This window comes from Belonocnema kinseyi, chromosome 6, assembly GCF_010883055.1.
Source record: "Belonocnema kinseyi isolate 2016_QV_RU_SX_M_011 chromosome 6, B_treatae_v1, whole genome shotgun sequence".
Lineage (NCBI taxonomy): Eukaryota > Metazoa > Arthropoda > Insecta > Hymenoptera > Cynipidae > Belonocnema > Belonocnema kinseyi.
Window position 1 is genome coordinate 28,900,049 of NC_046662.1, and position 19,268 is coordinate 28,919,316.

At 21.7% G+C, this 19,268-nt stretch overlaps 1 protein-coding gene across 7 annotated transcripts in view; it reads left to right on the plus strand.

Moving 5' to 3' along the window:
* LOC117174882 (centrosomal protein of 192 kDa) overlaps window positions 1–19,268 on the plus strand; it is a 97,248-nt gene that overhangs the window by 48,629 nt on the left and 29,351 nt on the right. For 4 of the 7 annotated variants that reach the window (XM_033364291.1, XM_033364298.1, XM_033364292.1 and 1 more), the window contains exons 11-16: window positions 482–632; window positions 3,520–3,895; window positions 8,949–9,095; window positions 12,753–12,785; window positions 13,332–13,364; window positions 17,280–17,496. In XM_033364291.1, coding sequence (XP_033220182.1) covers window positions 482–632; window positions 3,520–3,895; window positions 8,949–9,095; window positions 12,753–12,785; window positions 13,332–13,364; window positions 17,280–17,496 — 957 coding nt within the window. The remainder of the gene's footprint in view (window positions 1–481; window positions 633–3,519; window positions 3,896–8,948; window positions 9,096–12,752; window positions 12,786–13,331; window positions 13,365–17,279; window positions 17,497–19,268) is intronic. The other 3 variants (XM_033364295.1, XM_033364296.1, XM_033364297.1) reach the window with 3 other exon arrangements.

Genomic DNA, 19,268 nt, shown 5'->3' on the forward strand with positions numbered 1-19,268 from the left:
TTGGTTAAAAATTAATATTCTTTGGTAGAAAATATTTTTCTTTTTTGGTTGAAGCTTCATAATTTTAGTTAAAAAATCATCTATTTTATTTAAAAATTAGCTTTTTTGTTACTTATTAGTTCTTTCTATAATTGAAAATATTTAGTTAAAGAAAAATTTTATTGTTCCAGTAAAAGCTATCTTGTTGGAATTTTTTGTTATAAAAAAAAATTGAAAATTCATGTTTTTCGTTGAAAATTGATCTTTTTTATTTTGAAATTTAATCGTGAAAGCTTTTTCTAAATAAAAAATTTTAATTGAATCCCTAGAAAGTGAAAAAAATGTATACTGGAAAATACCTAGAATTGTGAGGAAACTTTTCGCCATTTACATGCGACTTTTCAGACTTTTTTTTTAAATTCTATTCCTTTTAGTTCCCCTTTTTAGGAAAAAAATCCAATTTCTCACCTAAAATTATACTATATGTTTTTCTTTAATACAGGATGAACCAGCGACATACAGAATTCAGAAAACAGTTGAAGAAACAGAAGCTGATGGCACTGATTCTAAATTGACTTATTTTCTACTCAAATCTAGGGAGCGTTGTACAGTAAATGTAGAATTCAAAGGAGTACCTTTAAACTTGTTTCAAGGTAACAGATCTTTTTTTTTCATTAATGTTTTTAACTGAAAATTAAACTATTCTATTTCCGATTGAAAATAAATCGTTTTTTGTTAGAAATTAATTTTTTTTGTTACAAATCTATATTTTCTATGTGAAAACTCAACTGTTTTGTAGAAAATCCGTAATTCTTGTTTTAAAATTCATTTTTTGTTGTTGAAAATTCGTTATTAAAGTTGAAAATTTATCACTTTGGTTCACATTTTGTGTGAAATGGCCAGGAATTTTATGAAATTGGGAAAACCGGGGAAATAACTGTGAATTTATTTTTCGCCGGGAATTTTACAAATTTATAGAAAAAAAATCTTTAATATTTGATTTTAAACGGTTTTTAAATTATTAGTTTAATTTTGATCTTTTTCAATTATGATATCATTTAGTGTGAAATGCGTAATTCAAAAATCTTTCACTTAAAAAAATTTATATTTTTAATTTTTTAATGTAAATTTCAATTTAAACAATTTTAAAATGCAATTTAAAGACTTGAACGATTAAAAATTAGAAGCGTTAAAAATCGAATATTTTTGATAAAAAAAACATTTTCAGTTGATCAACTGTGAATATTAATTGATTAATAATTTTTTTAATTGAATTGTACTTTAAGATTTAAAAAGTAAATAATAATTGATTGTACAAGACAATTTTAGAATGTTCAGAATTTAACGTTAAAAATTAAACTGTTTCACTTGGAAAGTCTTATTAGTGAAGCAAATGTAAACAACTTGTCGAAACTTTATAAACTGTTTTTAATTTTAACATAAATTCAAAATAATATATTTATAGATAAAGGCTTTTATTAAATTTCAGATTTCAGATAGATATAATTTTAATTTTAAGAAAATTTCTTTATTTTGACAGAATCAAAAAAAAATTAATTGGATAAAATGTAAAACAACATGTAGATATTTCAAGACTTTGAAATAAAAATTCGACGCGCTTTAAGGATTCTTGAACTATTTAAAATAAAAATAATTTAACTTTTAATTTGACCAGGGATTTTCAATTTTTTTAAATTTATAGTTGGAACTATAATTTATCCAGAACAATAATAATTTTAACCCATTCCGAGCTTATTACGATTTTTCTTGGAACAGAGCAAATCAAAAAATTAAAATGAATTCAGAGCTCGTACACGATTGTTTTTTAAAAGAATTAATTCTAATTCTAAGTTGAAAAGGGATATTTTCGAAAAATTAAAATTATGAATTTGAACAGGGAATTTTATAGAAAATGTCTAATTCTTAGTTGAAGCGGAGAATTTTCAAAAAGAATAAAAATTCTTGAATTGAACAGAGATTTTTTAAAAAGAATTTCATTTCTGAGTTGGAATGAAGAATTTTCTTAAAGAATGAAAATTCAGGATTTTAACTGGAAATGTTCAATTTTTAAGCAATTCTGAGCTGGAATTGGAATTTATTCAAGAGAATAATAATTCTCAATGGAACATTGAATTTTTCAAACAAAATTCTTTTTCTGTGTTGAAACAGGAAATTTTTCGAAAAGAATTAAAATTCTGGATTTAAAGAAGGAATTTTCAATTTTTAAATTCATTGATTGATTCTTCAATTTAGAGCATTCAAAATAATAACGTGGATTTATACTTTTGGAACTGAATCTAAATCTTGGAAAGCTACAATTTATAAAAGTTTAAAATTTGTAATTTGGCAGTTTAACTGCATTTAATTTAAAATTGTTTACTTACAAAGTGTTAGTAGCTTCCATTTGATACTTGTAAATAATTATTGAGCATTTGAATTCAAAATCGGGAGAACCGGGAGAAAATCGGGAGAAATCCCGGGATAAAATCGGGAGAAAAAAACAACACCGGGAGATTTCCCGATTTTTATAAATAATGCGTTTTGATACGACATGCTATGATACTTATTACTAATATATTTGTCATCTTTAAAATTTCTATAATTTTAATTCAAAATTATGGTTTTGAATACTCTGTTCTAAAACATGTTAATCTGAGGCCTTGAGACTAAAGTTTTTCCTAAATTAGTTTTTAGATTAATTCTCGGTTTTTTCAAATTTAAAATTTCACAATATTCTTTCAAATTCAAATAATTATTCAAAATGACAACACCATTTCGCTATTAGATATTCAAAATTTTCATAATAAAGGCCTTGATAGTCAATTTTGAATTAGATAATTTTAGATGTAAATATAAAGCAATTTCTAATTGCAATGCTTAAAATTGTAAAATTTCAAAAAATGGAATCATATTGCAGCATTCTTGTTCTTTATCATTTTTTTTGAATTTTCAAAGTAATATCTTTAAATTTTCCGATTTTTTGGTGAAGACTTTAACTAATAAATCATTTCAAATTTTAAAATATTTAATTGGAAAATTTCAAGAGTTAATAATATTTCTGAAGTAAGATTTATATATTAATAAATTAAAAATTGGGTTTAAAATAACAAAGAGACCAAAATTGAACTATCTAATTAAAATTGATACAGAAATAAACGCATAATTGCGGTAATTTGAAATGATTAAAATAATTTTAGAATTCTGAATTTACATGTTGAACGCTTAATTTAATATTTTTGCCTTTAATACGTTTTAATTTTGTAACTAAATTTAAATTTGTTAAATTTGGAAAAATTTAAATAGCAATTTAAAAATTATTAGCTTTTAAATAATTTAAATTAAAAGATTTAATTTAAGAGATTTAATTTTTTTATAAATCGGGAAAAATGAAGAATATTTACCGGGAGAATCGGGAGAAAACCGGGAGGTGGAAATTTGAAAAGTAGTGGCCACCCTGAAAATGTTTTCGAACCGGGAAATCACCTGTCTGTGAGTAGGATTTTGAAAAATGCGAAAAATGATTAATATTATTAATTACAGGACCTGATTCGGAAAATAGTCTTCGACGAGTAAGCGGAAAGTTAACCATTCAAACAGAGCCAAATTCGAAAGACGATCCGGGAATTATTATCAAAGAAATACCTTTCATTGGTTATATCGGTTTTTGCAAAATAAGAACTGTCGATTCTAAATTACCTATTTTGATTCCCAAAATGCAAAACAAATTGCTGACTCTCCAAAATTCGGGCAACATTGGAGTTCAATTATCTGCCAAAATTGTTGAGAAGGAAGGCGAAGAAATTGATAAATCTTGCGAGGATTTTGTCATAACTCCCGAATCTTTGTTCCTGCAAGGGGGTGAAAAGTGTACTTTCGCCATTTCTTACATGCCGCAACACTTTGCTGATTCTGAAAGGTGAATATTCGAAAATTTATAAAATTTATATAAATAAAGGGTGCCGACTTGACCGGGAAACCGGGAAATGACCGGGAATTTACTCCTTATTGCAGAAAAATTCAAGTTTTTATTATTTTAATAATTTTGATTAATTTCGAAATTTTTACTAAATACTTATTTATTAATTATTTCTAATAAATATCCAAGAATTTAATAGAATTTGTATTATTTTTAATAATTATTCTTAAATACCCAAGAATTTATGTTGAGAATTTAATAGAATTTGAATAATTTTGAATAATTTCTCTTAAACCAGAACCAATTATTCCTGATAAAATTCAAAATATTTAATATATATATTTATATATAAAATATTTTTACAAAAATATCTAAAAGTGTAGTTAAAAAAATACTTTTTTAAATTACAGAGTTACTACGAATCAGGTAATTCCAGAAAGTTAGGGAATGTCAGGGAAAATCTGATATTTGGTTGAAGATTTAAATTATTTTGTTGAAAATTTATCTTTTTTGGTTGAATTCAACTATTGAGAAAAAAAAATTAATTCGTTTTGATGGAAATATGAAATATCGCGTTTTTCGTTGAGAATTCATCCTTTTTGGTTGAAAATTCAACTGACAAACTTTTTTTTTGAAAATTTAATTATTAGGGCGAAAATTCGAATTTGTGGGAGAATATTAATAATAAATATTTTAAATAATTTTAAATTAAAAATAAAATATAATATAGAAAATTAAATTGAATTAATTTAAATATTTAATTTTAAATATTAATATTAATAGTAATATCTTTTTGGTTAAAAATTTATGTATTTTTTTTTAAATTCGTCTATCTCATTGGAAAATTCATCTTGTTGATTGAATTCAACCATTTTTTGTATAAAATTAAAATCCTTTTTGATTAAAATATAAAATTTCACGTTTTTCGTTAAGAATAAATTATTTTTGATTGAGTATTCAAAAACTTAGTTGAAAGTGGAATTACTTTGTGAAAAATTCATTTTTTTGATTGATGATTCATCATTTTAGTTGGCAAATATATAAATAAATATATATTTTTTTTGTTTGAAAATTTAATTATTTTAGCGAAAATTTTAATTTTTCGAATAATATTTAAATTTCTTGGTGACTAAATCAACTTTTTGGTTAAAAATTTTAATATTTGTTTGAAAAATTATGTACTTTTTTAAAAATTCTTCTATTTTCGTAGAAAATTGATCTTATTGGTTGAAAATGGATCTTTTTTTGTTGAAAATTAGTTTTTTCTTATTGAGAATTAATTTTTCTTTACTGAAAATATAAATGTTCCATTTTTTTTTTTTTTTTTGTTAAAAATTTGTCTTTTTTTAAAGAAATTTAATGTTCTTGGTTAAAAATTATACTGTTTCGTTGGAATTCACTTTGATTTTATTGAAAATTAGGGTCAACGATATTAATTTTTGTTTGAAGAATCAAACTCTTTCGTGGAAAATTCATCTTTTTTGGTTGAATTCAACTACTTTTTTTGCATAAAATTAATATCATTTTTGACTGAGAACTCAACTACTTAGTTGAAAGTGAAATTAATTTGTTGAAATTTCATTCATTTGATTTATGATTCAACATTTTAGTTGACAAAATTTTTTTTTTTGTTGAAATATTAATTTTTTTGGCGGAAATTCAAATTACTAGGTAAATATTTAAGTTTCTTGGTGACTAATTCCTCTTTTTGGTTAAAAATTCAAATACTTGTTTGAAAAATTAAATACTTCTTTAAAAATTTCGTCTATTTTAGTCGAAAATTTATCTTATTGGTTGAAAATCGATCTTTTTGTTTGAAAATTAGTTTTTTCCTATTTAGAATTTTTTTTTACTTAAAATGTAAATGTTCCATTTTTTTTGGTAAAAATTTGTCTTTTTTTTTAAAGAAATTCATAGTTTTGTTTGAAGATTCAAACTCTTTTGTGGAAAATTCATCTTTTTTGGTTTAATTCTACTACTTTTTTTCGCATAAAATTAAAATCCTTTTCAATTGAAATATCAAATATCACGTTTCTCATTAAAAACAAATCCTTTTTGAAATCCTCTTTTTGGTTGAAAATTAGATTTTTTTATTTAGAATCAATTTTTTTTACTAAAAATGTAAATATTACATTTTTTTTGTAATCATCTTAATTATTTTGACGAAAATTCAAATTTCTGATGGAATATTTAAGTTTCTTGCTGACTAAATCCTCTTTTTGATTAAAAATTCCTTGAAAAATTCAAATATTTGTTTGAAAATGCTGTACTTTTTTAAAAGTTCGTCTATTTTAGTAGAAAATTTATCTTATTGATTGAAAATTAGTTTTTTTAATTTAGAATTAATTTTTTTTACTGAAAATGTAATTTTTCTATTTTTAGTTAAATATTTATCTGTTTTAGGTGAAAATTGAACTATTTTGTTGAAAATTCGTCTCTTTTTTGGTTAAGAATTTATTTTACTTGCTGAAAATTTAAGTATTTTATTTTTGTTAGAAACTTTATTTTTTTAGTTAAAAATTCAAATGTTTGGTAAACAAGTTTCATTTTTTTTTCAGTTGAAGATATATAATTTAAGCAGGAAATTCGTTTCTTTTTAGTCAAATATTAATCAATTATCACGTTTTATTCACTGATACATAATTTATCCTGACTTGGAATAGGGAATTTTTGAACATAATTATCGTTTTTATGTTAGGACAGAAAGTTTCTCTAAAGAAATATAATTTTACCTTGAATAGGGAATTTTGGACATGAAGTGGAAATTTTTTAAAAGATTTATAAATTCGGATTCTTTAGTTAAAAATTTAACTATTTGGTCAACAGTTAAATTTGACTGTTAAAAAACTTTTTTTTTGTTGGGGTTGAAGATTCATCATTTTAATTCAAAATTCATCTCTGGTTTAAATGTAACTAATTTCATGAAAATCAATTTTTTAAATTAAAAAAAGCAACTGTTCCAGTAGAAAATTGGATTATTTTGCTGAAAATCCATATTTTTATTAGTTTAAGAATTACACTTTTATCAGAAAAGTTAACTTATTTTTTTTGTTGAAAAAGTATCTTTTCTGCATGAAAATTCAACTGTTTGTCTGAAAATTGATATTTTTATTTAGAAATTAAACTCTTTCAAAATTTATTTGCTTTGTGAAAAATTTGCCTTTTTGTAGGAAATTTATCTTTGTGGTTTGAAAATTTAACAGTTTGGTTGAAAATTAATTCTTTAATATGAAAGTTAATGCCCATTTTGGTTTAAAATTGATATTTTCTAGTTCAAACTTCAACAATTTGTATAAAATTTGTCTTTTTTTTTTATTGAAAATTTAACTATTGAGTTGAAAATCCACAATAAAAATTTCGTTGTGAATTCTTTTTTTTTCTGCGGTTAAAAATTCAACTATTTGGTTAAAAGTTAATCTATTTTGTTGAAAATTAATTTTTTGGTTAAAGATTCATAATTTTAATTTAAAATTCATCTCTGATTGAAAATATATTTTGTTGAAAATAATTTCTTTCAACTAAAAAAGTAATTATTGCAGTAGAAAATTTAAATATTTTGCTTAAAGTCAGTTGTTTTTTGTTTATTTGTTAAGAATTGGATTTTCAACCGAAAAATTAAAAATTCTATTTTTCGTTGAAAATGTATCTTTTTTGGATGAAAATTCAACTATTTAGTTAAAAATGGATATTTTTTATTTAAATGTTAAACTAATTGTTGAAAAATTTATGAACTTTGTGAAAAAATCGCCTTTTTGTAGAAAATTAATCTTAACGTTTCAAAATTCTTTTTTTTTTTTTTTTGATAAAATTCATACTATTCCAGTTGAAGATTTATCGGTTTAGTTGAAAATTCATCAGTTTGGTTAATAATTAATTCCTTCAGCTGAAAATTTGTCCATTTTTTGTTGAAAATTGATATTAAATTGTTCAAAATTCATTTATTTCTTTAAAAATTCATCTTTCAAGTTGGAAATAAAATTACTTAATTTAAAATTAATCTCTTTTGTTAAAAATAATCTTTTTTTGTTAAAGATTCATAATTTTAATTAGAAATTTATTTCTATGGCTGAAAAATGAGCTATTTGATTCAAAAACTTTTTTCTTTGGATGGAAAAGAATTTTCTTGCCTGATATTTAACTTTTTTGTTGAAAATTTGTTCATTCTTTGGTTAAATTTTTTTTTTAACTGGAAATTTAACTATTATTCCAGTTGAGTATTCCATAATTTTAAATAAAAATGTATCTCTGGTTAAAATTTATTTTGTGTCTAAAAACAAAATGTAATTATTTAAGTTTTGTTTAAAAAATGATAGTTTTTACTTAAAAATTCATCTTTTTCATTAAAAATTTAATTATTCTAGTAAAATGTTCATCATTTTAGTTGAAAATTAATATTTCTGGTTTAAAATTCAACGATTCTAGTTAATGATTTACAATTTTAGTTAAAAACAAAAAAATCCTATTGTAATCTGAAAAATTAAAAAAAAAAATAATAATAATTTTCGGACAAAAATAGAAAAAAGGAAAGAAAAATGAGATTATTATAATTATTATAATTCTGATTTTTCTTTCCTCTTTTTTTATTTTTGTCTGAAAATTATTCATCTTTTTTTTAATGTTTTAAGATTGCAATAGGATTTTTTTTCTTTCTTTTTATTTTTTGTTTGCATCAATTTGATTATTGGACGTTAAATAGGATTTTAATCTAATTTAAGTTCTTTAATTTGTTTATCTTTTTTAATAAAAATTAATTTATTGTTGAAAAATCAACTATTTCAGTTGAAAATTGAACTATTTTCTTTAAAATCCGTTATTTTATTTTTTTAAAATAATTTTTCAATTATAAATCATAAAAACCTTTCAGTTTTTGTTAAAAATTGATATTTTATCGTAAAAAATTTAAATATTTGTTTGAATTTTAATTAATTTCGCAATTTTTTACTCTGTGTGTTAAAAGTTATAACCGGAAATTTGAAATTGTCCGCTGCATCGGCACCCTGCAATATTTTTGTTGGCGTTGCATATTTTGGTAAGATTTTCTATTTATTTGCAGACATGCTGTGGTAAAAATTAGAGCAGGAACTAGTAAATATTGTTATCCAGTTATCGGTGAACGAGAATTCACTCCAGAAGAAACGTGCGATAGTTTTCGTTGTGAAACTCCCCAGCTTTTGAGGTCTGCGAATTCTCCGTATAATAGGTAACTCGATTTTGAAATTAATTTTCATTATTTATTGTTAATCACTCTTGAAATCTGATGTATATAATTTCGTAAAACCTTTGTAAATTTTTATATATTTTTAAACTCTTTTGAATACTTTGAAATCTTCGAAAAAGTTTTTGAAATCTTTAAAATCATTCCAATTCTATGAAGTCTTTCGGATGTTTTTAAATCTTTGATATCTTTGTAAAATGTTTCTCTTTCAAGTTTGGAATCTACCAAATTATTGTGAGATATTTGAAATCTTTTGAAATATTTGTTTTATGTAATCTGAAATATTTCGAAATTTTTGTGAGATAGTTTGAACTCTTTGAAATATTTTGAATACTTTATAAAATCTCAAATCTTTCTTGAAATTTTTTTAGTGTGGAATCTATGAAATTATTTTGAAATATTTTGAAATATTTTGAAACCTTTAGAAAATTTTTTTAATCTTTTGTATTCTTTAAAATCTTTATAAAATCTCAAATCTTTCAGAATTTTTTTAAATATGTTGAAAATCTCGTGACTCTGAAATATTTTGAAATTCTGGCAAAAACTTTTGAAAGATTTACGAAATATTTTCAAATACTTGGAATTGTTCTGAAATTTTTTGAATTCTTTTAAATATTTATAAAATCTGACATCTTTAAAACCTGTGGGAAATCTTTGAAGTATTCCTATTTTTGTTAATTATTTTGAAATCTTTAAAATTTTTTTAAAATATGTTAAAAATCTCGTGACTCTTTGAAATATTTTGAAATTCTGGCAAAAACTTTTGAAAGCTTTACGAAATATTTTTAAATATTTGGAATTTTTCTGAAATTTTTTGAATTCTTTTAAATATTTATCAAATCTAAACATCTTGAAAATCTGTTCGATATGTTTGAAGTAATTTTATTTTTTATTGTTTTAAGATCTTTGAACTGTATAATGTATGAAATTTTTTGAAATCATTTGAAACCTTTGTGAATGTTTTCAAATCTTTCAAATTCTTTAAAATCTTCATAAAATCTCAAACCTTTCGAAATTTTCTGAAATATGTGTAAAATCTTGAAAATCTTTGAAATATTTTGAAATTTTTTGCGAAAAATTTTGAAATCTTTGCTTTATGTAATCTGAAATCTTTCAAAATTTTTGTGAAATCTTTTGAATTTTTTTAATCTAATGATAACATCTGAAATTTTTTAAATGTTCTTATTTATTTAATTATTTTGAAATCTTTAAATTGTGGAATCTATTAAATTATCGTGAAATCTTTGAATATTTTGAAATATCAGTAAAATTTGTAAAATATTTTTATTTCTCTTAAATCTTTATAAAATATCAAATATTTAAAATATTAAGAAATCCTTGCGCAAACTTTTGAAAGCTTTAGGAAATGTTTTGAAATATTTGTGAAATCTTTTGAATTATTTGAAATATTTATAAAATCTGAAATCTTTGAAATTTTCCGATTTTTAAAAATTATTGTAAAATCTTTAAAGTTTGGCATCTATGAAATTATTGTAAAATCTTTGTGAAATCTTGAAAATTGTTGTAAAATCTAAAATTTTCAAAAATATATGCAAAATCTTGGAAATCTGTGAAATATTTTGAAGAAATTTTTGCGAAAACTTTTGAGAGCCTTACGAAATATTTTAAAATGTTTTGAAATATTTTTGAAATCTTTTAAATGTTTTGAAATAATTATAAAATCTGAAATCTCCAAAATCTGTAAAGTATTTTGGTTTTTTTATTATTTTGAAATTTTTTGAAATCCTTGCGAAAAGTTTTGAAAACTTTATGAAATATTTTTAAATCTTTGCAGTTATTCTGAAATCTTTTGAAATATTTTTAATTCTTTTAAATATTTATGAAATCTAAAATCTGGGTAATTTGTGGGAAATCTTCGATGTATTTTGATTTTTTTTTTAAATCTTTGAATTGTGGAATCATCTATGAAATTATTGTGAAATCATTGAAATTCTTGATAATATTTTGAAATCTTTTGAAACTTTTGTAATCTTTTCACAATCTTTTGAATTCTTTAAAACCTTTATAAAGTCTCAAATTTTTCTCACTTTATTAAAATATGTGCCAAATCTCGTAAATAATTTAAATATGTTTTCATCTGTGTGAAATCATTGAAATCTTTATCAAATTTTTTAAATCTTTCCGAAATTTTGGAAATCTCAAATATTTTCGGAAAAACTTGGTGAAATATTTACAATCATTTGAATTTTTTGAAATTTTTATGAAATCTTTGAAATATTTTGAAATCTTTTAAAACATTTTGAAATCTTTGATGCATTTTGATATATTTAAAATATGTACGAAAAATTTTAAATAAACTGAAATTTTTTTGTTAATTTTTTGAAATCTTTATCAAATTTTGAAATTATTTGTGAAATCTTTTGAATTCTTTGAAATCCTTATAAAATCTGAGATCTTTTAAATCTTTATGAAATCTTTGAAATATTCTGATTGTTGTTTATTATTTTGAAACTTTTATAAAATTTTAAAAATCTATTTAAATATTTCAAATCTTTATAAAATCTCAAATGTTTCTGAATTTCTTGAAAAATGTGCAAAATCTCTTTAATATTTGAAATATTTTTTCATCTTTTTGAAATATTTAAAATCGCTTGGAATCCCTGAAATTTTTGCGAAATATTGTGAAATATTTTGAAATCTTTGGAATTGTTCTAAAACCTTTGTGAAATATTTAAAATCAGTGGAATTCTTTGCATTCTATGAAATCTTTTAAATATTTAGAAATCTCTGTGAAATCTTTTAAATCTTTGTGAAATTTTTTAAATATTCTATTTTTTGAAATATTTTGAAACCTTCATAAAATTTTTAAAATCTATTGAATTATTTTTAATATTTATGAAATCTTTAAAAATTGTGGAAATATTTTGAAATCTTAAATCTTTAGAAATTTTCTGAATATATAAAATCTTTTTTTTTTTTTAAATCTTTGAGATCTTTTGAATTTTTTCGAATATTTTTCAATTTTTGAAAAATATTGAAATCTTTCTAAAATATTTGAAATATTTGCGAAATCGTCAAAATCATCCGAAAGGTTCAAAATATTTTCAATTCTTTGAAATATGTACGAAATCAAGTCTTCTGAAATATTTTTAAATTTCGGTAATCCATGAAATTAAAAAAAAATTTGAAATATTTGTGAAACTTTTAACATCTTTTCAAAATATTAAAAAAATTTTGAAGCTACTAGAATCTATTAAATCTATGGGAAACCATTGAAAAATATTGAAATCTTTCAAATCTTTCAAAAATCTTTGAAATTTTGTGAAATTTATAGAAATCTTCGAAATCTTTTCGAAATTTCTAAAAATGTTTTGAAATCTTTGAAATTTTTTGAAATCTGAAAACTTTGAAATATGTACGAAATCTTTGGAATATTCTAATTTTTTTTTAAATTATTTTAAAATCTTTTAAAATCTTTAAAGTTAGAAATATATATGAAATTACCACGAAATCTTCTAATTATTTAGAAATCGTAGAAATTTGTCTGAAATCTTTGAAATATTTGCGAAATTTTTTTAATCTTTGAAGTTTTGGGAATCTTGAAAATCTTTGTGAAATATTTTGACATCTTTGAAATCAATGTGAAATCTTTCTAAAATCTTCAAAATATTTAATTTGCAGATCTGTGGCTTCTCCGACTTCTCCGTATAATAGGTACGGTAAATTGCATTAGAAATTAATTTTTTCTAGAGAAGTTGATCACTTTTAATATCTGGTGAACAAGCTTTCATCAATTCTTTGTGAAATAATTTAAATGTTTGTGAAATCTTGGTGAAATGTGTGCGTAATCTTTTGAAATTTTTACGAAATCTTATAAATCTTCCGAAATATTTTGAAATTATTTAAATCTGTTTGTAATCTTTGTACGCTTTGAAATCATTATAAAATCTTTGACATATTATTGAAATCTTTGAATTCTTTATAAAGTCTTAGAATTTTTCTAAAATATTCGGAAATTGTTTTAATCTTTTGAAATGATTCGAATCTTTGACATATTTGTGGAACATTATGTCAATCTTTCTGAAATTTTCGAAATATTTTGGAATCTCTGTAAAGACTTTGGAACTCTTTTTAAATCTTATGAAATTTTTGTGAAATATTTAAAATCTTTTGATATTTTTTAAATATTTGTGAAATATTTGAAAAAAAATTTAAATATTTGAAATATTTCTTAAATCTTCGAAACATTTACTTTTGCAGATCTGTGGCTTCTCCGAATTCTCCATATAATAGGTAACTCGCATTAGAAAATAATCCTTGAAATCTTTGCGAAATCTTGGAAATCTTTGAAAATATTTTGAAATATTCTGAAGTATTTAGAAATCTTTGGAATATGTGCGGAATCTTGGAATACTTCTGAAATATTTTGGAATCTTTAAAATCTTTTTGAAATCTTTCGAAATATTTGTGAAATCTTTAAATCTTTGTAAAATATTTCAAATATTTGCGAAATATTTAAAAAAATTTGTAATATCTTTGAAATATTGGCGTAATCTTAGAAATCATCTGAAATCTTTTGAAATCTTTGAAATATGTACGAAATCTTGGAATCTATGAAATATTTGTGGAACCATTGAAAAATATTAAAATCCTTCTCAAAGATTTGCGAAATCTTAAAAATCATCTGAAATATTTAAAATATTTTGAATTCTTTGAAATCTTTGTTAAATCTGAAATCTTTTAAATATGTACAAAATCTTCGAAATATTTTGAAATTTTTGGAGATCTTTAAAGGTTTTGACATTTTTTAAATATCTTTAAAATTATTTGTGAAATCTATCAAAAATGTGTAAAATATTTCAAATATTTGCGAATTCTTGAAAATAGTAGCGAAATCTTTAAAAAAATTTGTTATATCTTTGAAGTATTTATGAAATCTTTAAAGAGTGTGGAAATCTAAAATCTTTGGCAATTTTCTGAATTCTTAAAATCTTTTTAAATTTTTGTTAAATCTTTAAGATGTTTTGAATTTTTTAAATATTTAAAAAAAAATTGGAAGCTACTGCAATATAAAAAATCTTTGTGAAACCATTGAAAAATATTGAAATCTTTCTCGAATGTTTTTGGAATCTTAAAAATCATCTGAAATCTTTTGAAATAATTTTAAAAATTTTGAATTATGTACGAAATCTTGAAAATCTTTTCAAATATTTTGAAATTTTTTAAATATTTTTGAAATATTTGTGATATCTTTAAAGTATTTGCGAATTCTTGAAAATATTTGCAAAATATTGAAAAGTGATTCTTAATCTTTAAGATCTTTTGAATTTTTTCAAATTAAAAAAAAAGTTGAAACTGGTGAAATCTATGAAATCTTTGTGGAACCATTGCAAAATAATGGAATCTTTCTGAAATATTTGCGAAATCTTAAAAATCATCTGAAATCTTTTGAAATCTTCTGAAATATTTTGAATTCTTTGAAATCTTTCTCAAATCTGAAATCTTTGAAATGTGTACGTTATCTTGGAAATCTTCTGAAATGTTTTGAAATTTTTGTGAAATTTTTCGAATCTTTGTAAAATATTTCAAATATTTCCGAATTCTTTAAAACACTTGCAAAATATTTTAAAAAATTTTTTATATCTTCGAAGCACTTATGAAATCTAAAATTTTTGGAAATTTTATGAATTCTTAAAATATTTTTAAATTTTTGTTAAATCTTTAAGATCTTTTGAATTTTTTTAAATATTAAAAAAAAATGTGAAACCTACTGAAATCTGTAAAATCTTTGTGAACCCATTGAAAAATATTGAAATATTTCTAAAATATATGCGGAATTTTAAAAATTATCTGAAGTCTTTTGATATAATAAAATTTTTTCGAATTATGTACGAAATCTTGGAAATTTTCTCAAATATTTCGAAATCTTTAACTTCCTTCAAATGTTTTGAAATATTTGTAATATTTTTGAAATATTTGTGAAAACTTTAAAATCTTTTAAAAATATTTAAAGTATTTGCAATTTTTTGAAAATATTTGCAAAATCTTTTTAAATAATTGTGAAATCTTTAAGATCTTTTGAATTTTTGCAAATATTTTTAAAAATTTGGAAGGTACTGGTATCTTTCTAAAATATGTGCGAAATCTTTAAAATCATCTGAAATCTTTAGAAATATTAGAAAAAATTTGAATTATGTACGAAATCTTTGAAATCTTCTCAAATATTTTGAAATCTTTGAAATCCTTAAAATGTTTCGAAATTTTTGTGATATTTTTGAAATATTTGCAAAATCTTTTTAAGTAATTCTGAAATCTGTAAGATCTTTTGAATTTTTTCAAACATTAAAAAAATGTTGGAAGCTGCTGGAATCTGTGAAATGTTCAAGAATCAAATATTGAAAACTTTAAAATCTTTCTAAAATATTTGCGAAATCATAAAAATCATCTGAAATATTTCAAAATCTTGGTCAAATCTGAAATCTTTGAAATGTGTACGAAATCTTGGAAATCTTCTGAAATGTTTTGAAATCTTTGGAAGCCTTGAAATATTTGTAATATGTTTGAAATAATTGTGAAGTCTTTCAAGCCTTTGTAAAATATTTGAAATGTTTGGAAATTTTCTGAATTCTTAAAATATTTAAAAAATTCTTGTTAAATCTTTAAGATCTTTTGAATTTTTTCAAATATTCAAAAAAAATGTGAAGCAACTGGAATATATCAAATTTTTGTGAAACCATTGAAAAATATTGAAATCTTTCTTGAATATTTGCGCAATCTTAAAAATGATCTTAAATATTTTGAAATTTTTGAAATCTTCTCAAATATTTTGAAATCTTGGGAATCCTTTAAGATATTTTGAATTTTTTTAAATATTTAAAAAAAATTGAAGCTACTGGAATCTGTGAAATCTTTGTAAACCCATTGGAAAATATTGAAATCTGAAATTTTCTAAAATATTTTCGAAATCTTAAAAATCATCTGAAATCTTTTGATATGTTCAAAATGTTTGGAATTCTTTGAAATCTTTGTCAAATCTGAAATCTTTGAAATATCTACGAAATCTTAGATACTTGAAATATTTGTGAAAATTTCAAAAACTGTTTAAAATATTTCAAGTATTTGCGAATTCTCAAAAATTTTTGCGAAATCTTTTTAATTTGTTTTTGAAATCCTTAAGATCTTTTGAATTTTCTCAAATATTAAAAAAATATGAAGCTACTAGAATCATGAAATCTTTTTGATAACATTGAAAATTATTGAAATCTTTTTAAATATTTGCGAAATCTTAAAAATCATCTGAATTTTTTTGAAATGTTTAAAATGTTTTTAACTCTTTGAAATCTGTCAAATCTGAAATCTTTAAAATATGTACGAAATCTTGGAAATCTTCTGAAATATTTTGAAAGCTTTGGAATTCTTGAAATGTTTTTAATTTTTTAAAAATATTTTTGAAATATTTGTGAAAATTTAGAAAACTTTTTAAAGTCTTTAAGGTATTTGCGAATTCTTAAAAATATTTGCATTTTTTTCTAATTTGTGAAATCTTTAAGATCTTTTGAATCTCTTTCTAAAATATTTGCGAAATCTTAAAAATCATCTGAATTTTTTTGAAATGTTTAAAATGTTTTACACTCTTTAAAATCTGTCAAATCTGAAATCTTAAAAATTTGTACGAAATCTTGGAAATCTTCTGAAATATTTTGAAAGCTTTGGAATTCTTGAAATGTTTTTCATTTTTTTTAATACTTTAGAAATATTTGTGAAAATTTAAAAAAAAGTTTAAAGTATTTAAAGTGTTTGCGAATTCTCAAAAATTTTTACATTTTTTTTTCTAATTTGTGAAATCTTTAAGATCTTTTGAATCTCTTTCTAAAATATTTGCGAAAACTTAAAAATCTGAAATGTGTGCAAAATCTTGGAAATATTTTGAAATCTTTGGAATCCTTTAAATGTTTTGAAATTTTTGTAACATTTTTGAAATATTTCTGAAACCTTTAAAATATTTGTGAATTCTGCAAAATATTCGCAAAATATTTTTATAGTTTTGTGAAATCTTTAATTTAATTAAAAAATATTGAAATCTTTCCAGAATATTAAATATATTTGTGAAATCGCTCATTTCCGTCTATATAATATGTCCATTGTCCATTCAAAAAGAAAAATGTAAGAGTGTTAATTAATATTTGTTAATATTTAACTGACAACTAGATCTCCAAATTCGGGAAGAGATTCCCCGGGAGGAAGTTCAGTTTCCGGTTCAACAATTGCAGGAGATGTAATACCCATACGTGCAACGCATTCTTCATTAGCCTGGAGTAGCATTCGAGTCGGAAAATTGGACGCCAAAGAGATCACGATTCGTAACACGAGTAATAATAAAATTAAACTTCATACATTCATCATGTCCAAGGACCAGTATTTTAAGGTAATTACTTTCATTTTCACAAGAAATTCACTTTATTCTCTATTATAAATTTACATAATAAAATCGTTCTGAGCGTAATTAATCAAATCAATTTTCTTGTTTTTCATTTATCGTCGGATAATATGAAAAAAAATATTCTCCCACTATCCTTATACAAAATTTTCGTTATTTCCACTCACGTACCCTAAAATTTATACGAAAAAATATGGAAAAATTAAAAAATGCCTCTAAACATCGAGTTTTAATCCAAGAAAAAAATTCCCGGTTCGCAAACCTTTTGTATGGTCAATGAAATTTAAAAACTCGAACTCTAAAGCTTACAGTTTTTCCACTTAAATGAATAAAAACTGAGCTTTGTTGTTAAAAATTCATCTCTTTTGGTAGAATTTTTTTTATAGAAACTTTAACTAATGGTTTAAAAATAATTTTTAGTTTTTTTTAACCTTTTTTTTTTATTAAAATTGATCTTTTTGATTATTATTTTTTTTTTTTTGATTAACAGACAAATTTTTTAAAACACTTTCGATTTTTCAGCTTGAAAACTCAACTTTATTGTTAAAAATTCATCTCTTTTGGTAGAATTTTTTTTATAGAAACTTTAACTAATGGTTTAAAAATAATTTTTAGTTTTTTAAACTTTTTAAAAAATAAAATTGATCTTTTTAATATTTTTTTTTAATAATAGTCAAATTTTTTAGAACACATTCGAATTTTTAGATTGAAAACTCAAAATTTTATTGTTTAAAATTCATCTCTTTTAGTAGAAAATTGATTTTTTTTAGTCGGAACTTCAACTGTTGGTTGAAAAATAATTTTTTGTTTTTCAGTTTTTTAAATTAAAATTGATCTTTTTATTGAAATTTTATCTTTTTGGGAACAAGATTCAAGTTTTTCATAAAAATTTGATTTTTTAGGTAGAAAACTCAAATTTTATTGTTAAAAATTCATCTCTTTTAGTAGCAATTTTTTCATAGAAACTTCAAATAATGGTTTATAAATAATTTTTAGTTATTTTTCCTTTTTTTAAATTTAAAATTGATCTTTTTAATGGCAATTTTGTTGAGGGGAATTAACAGTCAAATTTTTCATAATAAGTTCGATTTTTAAGCTTGAGAACTCAACTTTATTGTTAAAAATAATGTTTAGTTTTGTTTAACTTTTTTAAAATTAAAATTCATTTTTTAAATTAAAAATTAGTTGGGGGGGGGGGATAGTCAAATTTTTTAGAACAGATTTGATTTTTTAGGTTGAAAACACAAATTTTATTGTTCAAAATTCATCTCTTTTGTCACAAAATTTATCTTTTTAGATGAAAATTCATCTCTTTTAGAAGAAAATTAATTTTTGTTAGTCGAAACTTCGACTATTGGTTGAAAAATAATTTTTTGTTGTTTAACTTTTTTAAAAATTAAAATTGATTTTTTTATTGAAAATTTATCTTTTTGTGATTAAGAGGGAAATTTTTAATAACGCATTCGTTTTTTCAGCTTGAAAACTCAATTTTATTGTTAAACATTAATCTCTTTTAGTACAAAATTTATCTTTTTAGTTGAAAATTCAACTATTGGTTGAAAAACAGTTTTTTAACTTTTTTAAAAATTAAAATTGATTTTTTTATTGAAAATTTATTTTTTTGAGATTAAGAGTCAAATTTTTTAGAACAAATTCGATTTTTCGGTTAAAAACTCAACTTTATTGTTACAAAATTTATCTCTTTTGGTACAAAATTGATCTTTTTATTTAAAAATTCTACTATTTGGTTGCAAATTCAT